General features: G+C 46.1%; 1 protein-coding gene across 1 annotated transcript in view; it reads left to right on the forward strand.

Moving 5' to 3' along the window:
- The window catches only part of CTNND2 (catenin delta 2), a 1,052,580-nt gene extending 1,040,257 nt beyond the window's left edge, over positions 1 to 12,323 (forward strand). The window contains exons 22-23 of the mRNA XM_061129708.1: positions 5,719 to 5,792; positions 11,207 to 12,323. Coding sequence (XP_060985691.1) covers positions 5,719 to 5,792; positions 11,207 to 11,467 — 335 coding nt within the window. The 3' untranslated portion in view covers positions 11,468 to 12,323. The remainder of the gene's footprint in view (positions 1 to 5,718; positions 5,793 to 11,206) is intronic.
- The last annotated feature ends 2,687 nt before the right edge of the window (positions 12,324 to 15,010 follow it).

The raw sequence follows: 15,010 nt of genomic DNA on the forward strand, positions 1-15,010 counted from the left end.
TTTTCCCCTCTTGACACGAAACCAACCTCTTAACATGACGAGAACTCCCAAGAAGGCTCGTGAGAACCACTGACCTGTTTCCCTTCAGGAGGCATTGATCTTTCATGCCCTTGATCCTTCACTCTCCAGTCACACCCATTGGCTCATCAGCTGGGACTCTGCAGAGGCCGAAATTAGTTACCATCCAACCAGCCCACTCGGGCCAGCCTGCCTAGCGACCAGCCTTGACCTCAGCCCTCCTCCTATTCTGTACAGTTTCCTTGGCTGGGGCTCCATATCCATGTCCATCATCCCTGGCAGCCTCCCCGCACACCTCCCTCCCACCCCAGGTTTGCCCCTCCTCTGGGAGCAAGCATATTGATGTGTGTGCATGTGGTGTGTGTGTGTGTGTGTGTGTGTGTGTGTGTGTGTGTGTGTGTGTGTGTGTGTGTGGCAGGGGTAGGGAGTGGGGATATGCCTTGAAAGCAGAGCTGCCAGAACCATCGGGATCTCTTCTAAACCAGGATCCCACACCCTTTGCCAAGTGGACGTGGAGGTGGGCCCCTCCTGAAAATAGACCATAGGGACTTCAGAACAGGTCAGATTAGGGTGTTCATAAAACTGGGTGCCAGGGTGCAGTCCTAAACAGACACTGAGCCCTCCTTATCCGAAGACTCTCAAGAGTTTGAGCTGCGTTTCCCTGATACTGTTTAGGTGTAGAGCTGCAGGGAAGCAGAACAGACAAATTGGATGATTTATTAACTTGTCTTCCGGATCCAGGGCGTCTAAGATGAATTTTTCTAATGGGAACTGTATTTACCCCAGAGGCAGTGTTTTTCCATAGCAACCCTACCCGGCTGCCATACGAAAAGCATCGTAAACAGATGCCCATGGTCCTATTCCTCAGCTCAGTGCCCTGCCTTCGTGTACACCACCAAGAAACACCTCACCCTCATGCCTGAAACATCTCCTGAATGGGGGAACTGAACGCATTGCAGAGGACATACCTTTTCTTTTGGCCATGGCCTGTGAGATCTTACTTTCCCCCCTAGAGATCGAACCTGTGCCCCCTGCAGTGGAAGCATGGAGTCTTACCCACTGGACCACCAGGGAAGTCCAGCCTAGGCTGTACTTTTGGTTCTCATTCTCTGGTTCATTTATCCCCTAAGTGTTGCCCCCTGTTGTAGATGAGCATAAACAAAGGAGTTTGTGAATCTGAATGCTGAGCAGCTGAGAATCTATTCTGTACTGATTACTCCAGAGCAGAATAAAATTCACCTGAGCCTTCTTCTTTTTGATTATTATTGCCCCAGGTAGCCACATCACCATCAGGCAGGGATGAAAAATTGAGACTACAATTATGAGAATAATTGTGATATCAACTGCTTTGTTGTTATTTAAATTGACCTTTTGTCTTTAACTCTCTCACCCGGTAGAATCACTCAAAAGGTTTTTCAGTGTGGGTGTGTTTTCGTTGAAATAGTTCCAGTGGTACGTGATCATTTCCTGCAGACATCAGAGAATAAGAAATAAAATCTAACATATTTCTAGATGTTTAATCTTCCTAGAAAATGGCAGGAACCTTGAAAACTCCAGTGTTGAGATAGATGTCATTTTTCAAACTTATTTAGAGGCTTAAACACTTTTCCCTATACTTAAAAACGCAGTTCAACACTTTACTATCAGTCTGGCAGCAGGCCTAGAAGTACATGAGATCATCATTGAATAATATATTTATACAAGAAGGTTCCCTTTAAGCCAACAAGTCCTGCGTAAAAGTTAGTTGTCATCACTGTGACATTGGTGGTGATGGTGGGGGTGATGATGGGCGTGGTGCTGGTGATAGAGGAGGTGGGGGTATTAGGAGTAAGGGTGTTGGTGATCATGTTGGTGGTGGTGAGATTGGAGGGTGTGTTTGCCCTCTTTTATGGGCTTCCCTGGCAGCTCAGCTGGTAAAGAATCCACCTCCAATGCAGGAGACCCCAGTTCGATTCCTGGGTTGGGAAGATCTGCTGGAGAAGGAATAGGCTACCCACTCCAGCATTCTTGGGCTTCCCTTGTGGCTCAGATGGTAAAGAATCCTCCTGAAATGTGGGAGGACCTGGGTTTGATCCCTGGGTTGGGAAGATCCCCTAGAGAAGAGAAAGGCTACCCACTCCAGTATCCTTTCCTGGAGAATTCCATAGACAGAGGAGCCTGAGAGGCTACAGTTCCTGGGGTCGACGCAACTGAGTGACTTTCACTTTTACAGGTTGATATGAACAAGTCCCCAGCCAAGCTGGGTGGGCATAAGCATTCCATGTAGGAATGGAAGTGATGAATCGCCAACCTCTGTTCAGATTCCCTTTAGCAAATACCCATCATTTCAGTGTTTACTTGCAGATCAGATTTTTTAGAACTTGCATATCCAACAGAGTAGTTTTTCTTCTTCCCCAATAAATCTAGGGGGCATTCAAAATTCAATGCATTGAAAAAATATCTGAAAAGCTGCCGTCTTCCTTATTTCTCAGGCATCAGAAAACATCCTAGACCATTCCCCCACTTGCTGTGGGAAAACCATGGGAAACTTCACCCTCAAAATGCAACGTGTAAAAGCTTTAAAGTGAAAAGCAGTTTCTTGCCTGGGTTATCATCCCTTCTCCTGAGCTCTCAGAAATGCAGATCCATCTGGGTTTTTATTCCAGGCTCCCCCTCCCCCACCCTTCTCTGTATTCATTTTCTGGCTTAGGGGGCGTCTCATTTCTCTCCTGTTTATCTGCCACTGAAGGGCCCTCTGAAAGCCAGAGTCAGCTGTTCACTCAGGCATGCAGAACTGTTATAGCTATTTCTCGCGGTCATGATTCCCTGGGAGCATTACGTGTTCAGAAGCACGCATCAGAGGAGGGCTGTGTGATCCCAGCAGCTGCACAACCTGACTTCAGAATTCACCTGGGGATTTTGCTCTCCCACCTGAGCTTCCCAAATACCGTAGCATCCAATGGTTGATCCCGTTTTGTCAGTGTCTCTGTCTCTGTTAGGCCTTTGAAGCCATTCTAATCTTCAGTGTGTTGATTCAGTTAGAAATTGGTGGTGGTGGTGGATTAGTCGCTAAGTCGTGTCCGACTCTTGTGACCCCCTAGACTGTAACCTGCCAGGCTCCTCCGTCCACGGGATTCTCCAGGCAAGAACACTGGAGTGGGTTGCCATTTCCTTCTCCAGGAAATCTTCCCGACCCAGGAATTGAACCCAGGTCTTCTGCATTGCAGGCAGATTCTTTACCGACTGAGCAAAATTGGGGCCTCTACAAAAAAAGAAAGGCATTTTCCTACCAGTCTACTCTTTGCTCAGATGCATGAAGGGCAGAGCACCCGGGAGGGACATGTGCTTCACGTGTCTGGAGAGGCCACAAGTTCAATCTCAGCTACACGGTCTCCTTTAAACAGGTGAAGTGGGCCAAAGAGCAGGAGGGAGGAGCTTCCAGTCGAAACATCTGTAGCTCAGAAGCCATGACATGGAGGGAGGCTGAGACTATAAAAATGTACATTCTTCCCCTCCCCAAAAAAATGCATTTTATTCTGAGTAACAGGGAAAAAAAAATTTCACCTTGTCCTTGAAGTGACATTTTCCATCAGCAGATGATAGCTCCAAAGGCAGATTTTTTTAAGGTTTACTCATTCATTCATTCACTCAGCAAATGAAGCACTCACTCTGTGAGCATGCCCTGAGCCCAGGCACTGTCCCAGAGGCTGGGGAAACCTCCAAAAGTGGCAGGACAGACGGAGCTCTGTCCTCAAGGAGCTTCTTGTCTCCTAGGTAAAGGGAAGTAATACACAAGATAAACAACGGGACAAGCTTGTTAACAAGGTAATAGCAAACAGTGCTGGGTGTGATGGAGAAAATAAATGGGGTCATGAGACAGAGGGTGTCAAGTGGGCGGGGTTCCTTTAACTAACAAGGTCAAGGAGGAGTCGTTTGAGCTGAAACCTGAATTCCAATAAGGAGAGGTAGTCCAGAGACTGGGGGATTTGAGTTCCAGGAGAAGGCTCAGGAAGCCTAACATCCTGGATGCAAAATAAACTTGGATGCTCAGGCCAGGAAGGAAGGCCAGGGTAGCCCCCTCAGCCAAGGGAAGAAGAAGGGGAAATGCTACAGGAAGCCAGGTGGAGTCCAGATCACACAGAGCTTCAGAGACGGTAATGGGAGCTCGGCTTTCACCATAATCGCAGAGAGCAGGGCATTGCAGCGACATAGTCCAATCTGTCTAACAAGATGATGGCTTGGCTGCTGGGACCAGAGTGGGTGGAGGAGCAGATTAGGCAGAGTGGAAGCCGGGCTGTTGAGGAGGATGCGCTAGCAGTGGTCCAGGCAAGGGATGGTGGTTTCCATGGTAATGCAAAGACAGGAGCGATGGGCATTCAACCAGTGTCTCTCGGAGTGGCTTTAAAGTGGGAAATGGGCTGTCAGCTCCCACATTCTAAGCGGAATTTCCCAAGAAGAATTTTATTGCACAGCTATTATGTGCTTTTAGTAATAATCATGGGTAGAGTGATCGATTATGCTGACTTAGTGTCTAGAGTGACTGGTGTCCATGAGCGAAGAGATGATGAGATATCCTATTCCATGATCCCATAGATACTGGAAGCAAAAGGTAAGTTTTTCTCAGTATCTGAAGTATTTTATGGGCTTCTCTGGTGCCTCAGAGATAAAGAAGCCACCTGCAAATGTAGGAGAGGCGGGTTCGATCCCTGGGTGGGGAAGATCCCCTGGAGGAAGAGATGTCCGTGAAATGTTGTTCATGGACAGGAATACAGGTATTCAGGTTTCAGCTCAAAGGTCTCCTCCTTGACCCTGTGTCTAGTATTGCCTGGAAATTTACATGGACAGAGCAACCTATAGAGTCCATGGGGTCACGAAATAATTGGGCATGACTTAGTGACTAAACACAGCAAAAGTGTTTTATAGCCTGCTGACACTCGACAGACAGTGTTTTCTCGAGTTTTGTAAACTGGGACCTTTTAGCAGCTATGAGGGGGCCTCTTGCCCTGGGCCCTTCCTCGGGGCTGCGGCAGGCATCTCGAGGGCCCCAGGTGAGGAAGCAGGCAGATGGGCATCTTGCCCAGGTCTTTGGAAGCTGCTGGCAGCTGGAGCAGACCTTTCTTGCCTTTTGTCTCGACCACAGGCTGGTCACAAGCCAGGATGCGGGGCTTCCGTCTCTGCATGGAACAGGGCTCCAGCGCCGCAGACGTGTGGGGCCAAGGCGGGCGGGACTTCCTGCCTGTCCATCAGACCGCTGAGAAATGAACTGTCTCAGCGATGATCAGGCCCTTCTGTGAGCTCAAATTAGAAACTTCATTCTTGTCATTCTCCAGCTAAAAGCTAAGTGGCCGATCCAGATTCCTGCACGCTTCACTGCAGGTGACAGGCTTTTGTTATCTGCCTGTGTTCACCAGGAAAAAAAAAACAGAGAGAGACCGCAGCACTGGCAAGATGACCATCTGTTTGCTGCACCTGCCCTGACCCCGTCTCCAAGCTGAATGTTGTTGCAAGAGGCTGACAGGCTGTGGGGATTTTACATTAGTGAATAACTTCTTCTTTCTTAATATCAGTATGTAAAATGAGGTGTTCAGGACGAAAGAACTTCTTCCATTTGGAATGGTCCGCGTGACACCAAGTGTGGTCAGGGTGAAACCTGGCCTCGATAACCATCATTCCTGCTTTGAAGTCTTGCATTCTTTGCTAATACTTTTGTTTCCCTTTCAGCTCAAACTACTGGAATTTCAACTTTGTATAGAAATTCGTATGGTGCGCCCGCTGAAGACATCAAACATAATCAGGTAAAGGACAGGCAGCACTCTGGTGTTCATTTCTCCCTTCGTCTCCTGTGAAATAGCTTGGAATCTAAAAAAGAAGTTAACTTCTATTTAACATGCATAAAAGGGCTTGCCAGGTGGCATAGTTGGTAAAGAATCTGCCTGCCAGTGCAGGAGATGCAAGAGACATGGGTTCGATCCCTGGGTCAGGAAGATCCCCTGGAGGAGGAAATCACAACCCACTCCAATATTCTTGCCTGGAAAATTCCATGGACAGAAGAGCCTGGCAGGATGTAGCCCATGGGATCACAAAGAATCAGACATGACTGAAGAAAACAGAAAAAGAAAATAACGTCCCCCATTGCTCTCCACTCATGTGCGACACTGTACCCACGTGGGTGGTGGCAGTCAACAGAACAGCCTCGAATTTGAAAGCAATCTTTATTTCACCCCATGCACTATCCGGTGGTAGAAAGCAGATTTTCCTACTGTGATGCAAAACCTGAAAGAAAGCCCCAAGTGTACAAGCGTAAGATGCTGGTTACTAGACAGATTGTCTAATTACTAGGCATGGATTGAGGCGCTCCTGTAACCCAGCCAGTTCTCATTCAGAAGAAAGCATTCCTTGCATCTGACAGTTTCCAGTGAAATAGACACGTCAAGTTGAATGTGAGCAACTGAATGAAAGGCGTTGTGTTGTGCCTTGCTGCTCAGGCGCGTGGGAGAACCAGCAGCATCGGCATCACCTGGGAGCTTGTTGGGAACACAGAAGAGACACTTCTCTGGCCCCATAACCCTCACGCATCCAGGGTCTTCTGCATCAGACTTGCATTTTAGCTAGGTGTCTAGGTGATTTGCGTGGCTGTGCAAGTTTGAGGAGCCTTGGCTGGTAGACACTTAAGAATCTATCTGTGTTTGTGTGTGTGTGTGTTTTATTTAGCAAATATTCCTTGACGGCTCATTTTCTCTGTGGTTCTGTGGGAACTGTAAAAGCAGGAGGGCACCTCCTCTGCTCCTTTATTGATCGGTAACTTCTCCCTTGTCCTGCCCCGTTGTGGTCATCACAGAAGGACTGACGGTCTTTATAGCTCTTGGCCATTGGCTGAAACTCTACACTCCTGCTTGGTGTCAGGAAGGTTGTACCGGGAAGATACACCTGGAAGCTGCTTGTGTGATCACAATAAGCAGATGAAAGGAAACATGGAAGGGAAATATGCTGTTTTTGAACAGCTCGCACCACACAAATGATCAAATACAACCAACATACCTCCACAGAGAATGCATCTCATCAACTGATGGCCATCACTGGGCCAGTGAGCAAATTTGATCCCTTCAGCCGCAGCTGCCATCAGCCATCCTAGGTGATTCGTTCACAGAAGCTCTCAGAACTGCAGAACTCAACTTGAGAAGAGGTTGACATGGGCCTTTGTGAACAATACAGATGAACTGAAGAAGGTAACTCTCCAAGATAAGAGACTAAAATGAGCTTCTGCTCCAGCCAAAAAGGTCCACCGTCCAGAGAGAACATAGCAACAGAAAGAAATCTGAAACATGTTGTGAAAAGGAAAAATGAAAGCAGCAGCCACAGTGGAGGAGGGCTACAAGCCTTGTACGTGACCTTCCTAGAAGACCCTCCAAACGTTGGCAGTGCTTCCCCTGCCACTGAGACCAGCAGAGAAAAGTTAGATCGCTTCTTGGTCCCCTTTGTCTACCAGCCTCCCTTCTTTTGACAGTCAGCTCAGTGAGGCTATCACCCCAAGAGGGGACCACCTCCGCTCAGCTGAGACTGTACCCCTCTCTCGGAGAGGATGTGGACCGTGGAGTCAGCCGGGCATGCGTTCAGATCCCAGCCCCACCCCACCCCGAGCCATGGCATCCTGCACACGTTTCTTAGCTTCTCTGCCCTTCAGTTTCTTCACCTATAAAGTAAAGTGGGGGTTGGATGAATGAAAGGATGGATGGGAAGAAGGGAGAGGAAGGAAGAGAACAAAGGAAATGGAGGAAGGAAGGAAAGAAGAAAGTGAAGGAGGGAGGAAGAGAGCGAGAAACAGGGAGGGAGGAAGGGCTGAGGGAGAGAAGGAGGTAGATTAGATAGATGAAGAGGTGGATGATAGACAGACAAATGGGCTTCCCAGGTGGTGCTAGTGGTAAAGAACCCACTTGCCAATGCAGGAGACCCAGGAGACTTGAGTTCAATCCCTGGATTGGGAAAATCCCCTGGGGAAAGGCATGGCAACCCACTCCAGTATTCTTGCCTGGAGAATCCCATGGACAGAGGAGCCTGGTGGGCTACAGTCCACAAGGTAACAAAGAGTCAGACACGACTGAAGCAACTTCACACACACACACACACACACACACACACACACAGATGGATAGATAGATGGATGGATAGATATAGACAGACATAAACATGCAATACGTATCTGTAATAGTACATACATACATACATATATATATACATGTACAAGATTAAAGAAAAATTTGTTTAATGTTGAATATAGTGGCCACTGAAGTAGAAACAGTAAATCTTAGTTCTCTCCCCGTGTAATTTTTCCAAACCTCCCAAGTCTAACCCTCTGCGTGCTCCACGCTTGGGTAGCAGCACTCTGTCAGAGTGGAGAAGTTACACGTGGCATCAGCTTTTCAAAGACCAGCCAAGGGCACCTTAGCCAGTCCCATGATCAGGAGCAGCTGGCCTCGGCAACGTTTAATTGCAGATCCTGAAGTCCCCCTTCGTGCCCAGGCTCTTAGGCTGACACACGGCTGAGGTCTGTGGACTGTCACAGATGGACAGGAACCTCATTCTTCCAGCCACCACGAACTGGAAGCGTGAGCCCTCCTGCATGGCAGCTGTGATGATGTTCACTTCTCTGAAGAGCAGGTCTGCAACTCACTCACTCGTGTAAATCAATTATATATGAAAGAGGGAGGTTTGCTTACTTAAAAGAAGAATTATGGGCAGGTCGTTAGAAGCATTCATTCACACACAACGTACTAATTACAAATCATTATCTATTAACGAAGACCAATGTCTAGAGGATGTTTCCATGCCGAGCCTTAGTTAAATTAGCAGGGAATTACCGGGGCCACTCCAAAGTGATCAAAGTGTGCTTCTTCAGGCAGGTTCCATCATTCCCACCAGACCTCCCCCCCGCCCTCCACCCCCCCCCACACACACACATCATTCCCTGTGGGTTTTGTGGATGCCTTTATGCAGCAATGCTGAGGATGGTCCTTGCCCCATGCCTTGAGGGTATCCTCACTGTGGGAGCTTAGGAAGGGCCCCCAGAGGCATAGGAAGCCAGGCCCCCACATGTACGTGCTAATTACTAGCCTATGAACACTCTTTGTTTTACTGTCCTTAAAGCCAAGGGGAAGGGAGAGAACTAATTCTAGACTTCTCCACGCTCTCAAAGGCTCCTGTGATCCCTTTAGCCCCTCACAGCCCCCTTGATCAGACAACAACATGCAGAGGACAAGAGTGGAAATAGGGAGCACTTAGGAGGGCTGGAGGACATTGGTCAATTCTGAAGACCCCTGCCCCCCAACCAGAGGCTTCATAATCCCATGTTATTCTCGAGCCCCGTCAACTTTTTAAAATTTATTTTTAATTGAAGGATAATTACTTTACACTATTGTTTGGATTCCCATCACATGAATTCTTAAATGAACCAAGTTAGGAAACATTTTGGTCCTTCAGAGTGTAGACCGGGGATCTCATGCCCGATGATCTGAGGTGGAACTGATGTAATAATAATAGAAAAAAAGTGCACAATAAATGTAAAGCATTTGAATCATCCTGAAACCATCCTCCCCTCAACAGCTGTCTGTGGAAAAGTTGTCTTCCATGAAATGGGTCCCTGGTGCCACAAAGTTTGGGGACTGTTGGCGTAGACTATTTTGAATGGGTTCCTTCTATGGCTGTGGTACGTCACTTAGGCAGGTGTGATGGGATGGCCCTATTAGCAAGAAGCCTCCATCCTCCAAAGAGGTATTGGCCACAGCCCTCTGAGCTGGCAGGAAGATGCCCAAGTGACCCAGAGACCTTGTACAGCTTCACTTTCTCTTCATCTGGGATTACACCACCAAGGTTTGATAGAGAAAAATGCAGGGAAGATGAATAGTAACTATTTGTGTTCTGTGGAATCTAGTGTATACATCTGTAATTTAGAAAAGGTTAAGGGTCCCAGGGGCAGCAAAGAGATCAGAACAGTCAATCCTAAAGGAAATCAACCCTGAATATTCTTTGGAAGGACCGACACTGAAGCTGAAGCTCCAATACTTTGGCTACCTGATGCGAAGAGCCAACTCACTGGGGAAGACCCTGATGCTGGGAAACACTGAGGGCAGGAGAAGGAGGCAACAGAGGATGAAATGGTTGGATGGCATCACTGACTCAATGGACATGAGTTTGAGCAAACTCTGGGAGTTGGTGTTGGACAGGGAAGCCTGGTGTGCTGCAGTCCATGGAGTCGCAAAGAGTCAGACACAACTGACGTAGCAACTGCACAAAAACAACAGCTGGTAAAATGATTCAACTGTCTTGGAAGTTTGGGCTGCGTCTCAAAAAATTAAACATAGAATTGCCATCAGATCCAGCAATTCTACTTCTTGGTACATTTTTTGCTATTGATATTGGGTAGTCACCAAGTTGTGTCCAAATCTTTTACAGTATTATCCGCCCCTGCCCCCCAGAAATTGAAAGTAGGGAGCCAAACAAATCCGAGTGCTTCCATGTCCGTAGCAGCATTATTCAAAAAGTAGAAATCACAATTGTCATCTATGGATGAATATGTAAACAAACACAGAATCTCCATACAATATTAATTAGTCTTAAAGAGCAAGGAAGTTCTGTCACTTTCTGCAACCTGGATTAACCTTGAGGACATTATATTAACCTATAACTTTGGGGAGGTTAAGTGAAAGAAGCCAAACACAAAAGGACAACTACTGTATTATTTCAATTTTATGAGGTATGTAGACTAGTCAAATTCACAGAGATGGAAAATAGCAATAGAATGGTGATTGCCATGAGCTAAGAAAAGGGAAGATAGGGATTTATGCTGCATGGATATAAGTTTTTGTTTGCAGTGATGAAAACGTTCTGAAAATGTTTGGATTTGACGGTGGCCCAGGCCACTTAAGTACTTGATGCCACTGAGTTATACAGAACATAATGAACACGGTAACTTTTATGTTATGTGTACTTTGCCAGAATAGTAATTTTATAAAAAGGTTACTTGGAATGACAGCACGTGGACTCAGGAGCCAACTCGGAAACAGAAAGTCAATCCGGGAAGTGCAGTCCTGGTGGCGACTGCATGGAGGACACTCAGAGCCTTGACTTTGAGGGAGGGTCAAGGGCATCGGCCACGGGGGTCAAGGGCGGTCAAGGGCAGATGCGCTAACCCAGGTGTTTCTCCTTTCCTGGGCAGGTTTCAGCACAGCCAGCCCCACAGGAACCCAGCAGAAAAGATTACGAGACCTACCAGCCGTTTCCGAATTCCACGAGAAACTACGACGAGTCCTTCTTCGAGGACCAGGTCCACCACCGCCCTCCCGCCAGCGAGTACACCATGCACCTGGGGCTGAAGTCCACCGGCAACTACGTCGATTTCTACTCGGCCGCCCGACCCTACAGCGAACTGAACTATGAAACGAGCCACTACCCGGCCTCCCCCGACTCCTGGGTGTGAGGCAGGCACCCCGGGAACCGTGCATGTGCATGCAGACCACAGACATTGCTATTTTTTTTTCCCCCCTGCAAATTTAGTTTGTCAAAGCCTGTTCCATAGGAAGGCTGGGATACCCAGGAAGGAAACATTTAAGAGCTATTTTAGAAAGCTCCATGAACGTTCACTTGAAAGTCAATAGAAAGTGATCCTCAATCTGACATCGGGCGACACCTTTCTAGTTCGGGCTGTAGAGTCTTAAAAAGTGCTTTCCACAGGATGTGGCCGAAGGCAGCACGGGAGGCGGTCGGGGTGACGGGGCACGAAGGTTATAAGCACAGAGGCGGTGACATAGTTCACACACTTTAGAGGGACGGCTTGTCACGCTTTGTTTACTCTCTTCATCCGTTGTGATTCTAGGCTTCAAGTTGCATTGGGGTTCCTCTCTACAGCAAGACGTTTCTTGCCTTTTGTTAATGCATTGTTGTAAAGTATTCGATGTACATTACAGATTAAAGAAGACAAGAGCATTGTGTATATTACACCAATGCCTCAGCGACTCCTCATCGATGGTTCTAAATATTGCTTCAATTTCAAACTTTTGAAAGATGTATGGATTTCCAGTTTTTCTTTTTTCTTCCTCCCAGTAAAGTTTTAACAGGGAAAAAAAAAATGGGAAAAAAAGGAATATTTCGCAGTATTGTTCGTTCTGATATGTGAATTTGTTTGTGGCAACTAAACAAGGCATTCAGCAGTTTCTGACAATTAACATCCATCATTCCACACTCCTTGTCAACAAAGTGCTTTTTCACTGCCTAAAATTTTAGATGTAGATATTTGAAATAGATTTTTTCATTTATACCAGTTTTCTTTATGATGATACAGTGTTAAAAGAAAATAAATTACAATTGATCTGTCATCCATATTTGCTAAGAATGTCTATTTCCAAGGACCTATCTGACAAAAAATACGCATTCTTGCTTGTGTGTCTGTGCGTGTGTGGGTGTGTGTCCACGTATGTACAAAAATGACCCATGTGAGATTTTATTTTGATAGAAGCAATTTCATTTGCTATTCATCTTGTACAAACTTTGCTTTTGCTTTTTAGTATAAATGTACATTGGTTTGTTCCTTTTGTACTCTATCTCTCTGACCATCTAGTGACTCAGGATATTAGGCCAGTGGAAGTAAAGTTATAGGATTTTCACATACTCACACGTTCTTGGATACCAAGCCTTTCTACAGGCCCATTTCCTTTCATGTTTAATGCCCTCAGAACATGATAAAACCATGGCCAACTCAATAATTTCACTTTGAGGCCAATTACTTGAAATATCCACAGAAAATGTAAACTGCTCGCCTTATTCCCCCCCGACACTTTTTTGTTTGTGTGGCAGGGAGCAGTAGACAATTACGGATTTAGATGATTAAAAGCGAACTTGAAGCTAATGGTAGAATAGTGGTTAACAGAGCTAAGAAGTTAAGGCTAACCATTCAAAAGGACACGGGCTGGGGGTAACTTAGCTTTGCTCTTTAGATGCAAGTGACTGAGGCCAATAGGTGCCTAGTAAATGTTAACTGTTCTTGAAAAAATAAAACATTAAATAACAAAAGAAATTGGCTGCCATCTTCCTTTAAAACTTTCTCCCCTTCGCTTCTACATAGTTTAATTCAGCTCAGAGTCTAAAATTCACGGTTCTTTCTCCAAATTTAATAGCAACCAAAAGATTTCTTGTTCGTGCATAGTTGTGCAAACGCAAAACTCATTTCCAGGACAGAGCAGTAGACAGACATTTTCATATCAATTGTCCTACCGTTACTCACAAGTTGGACCTTCTTGTATTATTTACTATAGAAAAACACATTTTTTAGTCCCTTCCCAGGAAGGCTCCAGCCCCTGTGAAAGTGAAAGTTTTGTCGCTCAGTCATGTCCTACTCTTTGCAATCCCGTGGACTGTAGCCTACCAGGCACCTCTGTCCATGGGATTTTCCAGGGAAGAGTGCTGGAGCAGGTTGCCATTTCCTTCTCCAGAGGATCTTCCCTACCCAGGGGTCGAACCCGGGTCTCCCACATTGTAGGCAGACACTTAACCGTCTGAGCTACCAGGGGAGTCCCCAGCCCCTGTAGAGAGAGAGAAATATGTAGCTTCAAGGACAGCTTCAATGGACAGTTTCCATTCCATTCCTGTCATAGAATGAAATAGTAAAGCTCATCAAGGCAGAGACGAGGTATAGACGTGATTTGTGCATAACTGAATAGCTGGTTTAGCTTCTCCAAAAGGAATCAGTAGGACTCATTCCCGGGCTTGAGTTGTGCAGGGAGAAGTTAATGCGTGTCCCAGAGCCCTTATCCTAGCAGGAGCTGTGTATTTCCTGTGACTCTGAGTGTGCGATCCAGCATTGGCAACCTTTGAAGACAGATGTCTCTGCTGCCTGTGGCTCTATGAGAGCACATTGCGCCAGGCTGACATGAAAGGATTCAGCTGGAAGCCTCCGGAGCCAGAGTTAGAGCTAGGAGAAAGTCAAGTCAAAATGTCCATAGTTACTCAGGTTGCATTCTTTTCATCATTTTCTCACACTCACACACAAACACAGGGAGAGAAAGAAAGGACAGATGATGATAGATTATAGGTAGAAAGAGGAATAGATGGATAGATAGATGATCGATCGATAGATGATAGACAGATGAGGTTTTATCTGAAGTGTGACGTGGCCAGAGCCCGTCCTCTTTGGCAATAAAGGTTGATCAGCAGATGATTTACTATTAAAAACATGGGTGTGTTGGCAAAAGTCCAAAGTGGCAAGAAACATTGCTTTTGCTTTCATTGTGCTGAAGTGACCAAGTGTGACCCTACCCCCATAAGTGTCTGCCTCTTGGGTCAACAAGAGCCTCTAGACCTTGGATTGTCTACTGAAATGGGACGGGTGTCTTTCAGAGGAAAAGAGACCAAAAAAAGGAGATAGAAATTTCCTTTCAGTCCTTCTGGTGGACCATATAGACACCCAATATATTCAATAGGATGTGAAATCAAAACATTATATATGAAAAAAATTTTTTTCATTTGAGAGCTTTGATCACCAGGGCCTAATAGAATACTTAATGTGTGTGTGTGTGCTAAGTCGCTTCAGTTATGTCTGCCTCTTTGCAACCTCATGAACTGTAGCCTGCCAGGCTCCACTGTCCATGGAATTTTCCAGGCAAGAATACTGGAGTGGGTCGCCAGCCATTCCCTCCTCCAGGGGATCTTCCCAACCCAGGGATTGAACCCACATCTCTTATGTCTCTGGCATTGGTAGGTGGGTTCTTCACCACTAGCACCAAGTATAAAAAATCTTAATATTTTCATAGGAGTAGGACCACTTTAAGGAATACTTAAACTCTACCCCTATGAAAATGATAAGATCTTTATACTGATTCAATTTTAATACCATGATTAACTATTTCAGTCCTCATTGTCAATCATGAGTTAGACAACAAACTATCAGACAGGTTTAGGAGAATGAGGATGACCCAAGATGTCATGTCATACTTGATGATAAGGTTAACCAGTAACAATCCAATTTTTG

Source organism: Dama dama, chromosome 25 (genome assembly GCF_033118175.1).
Source record: "Dama dama isolate Ldn47 chromosome 25, ASM3311817v1, whole genome shotgun sequence".
Classification (NCBI taxonomy): Eukaryota; Metazoa; Chordata; class Mammalia; order Artiodactyla; family Cervidae; genus Dama; species Dama dama.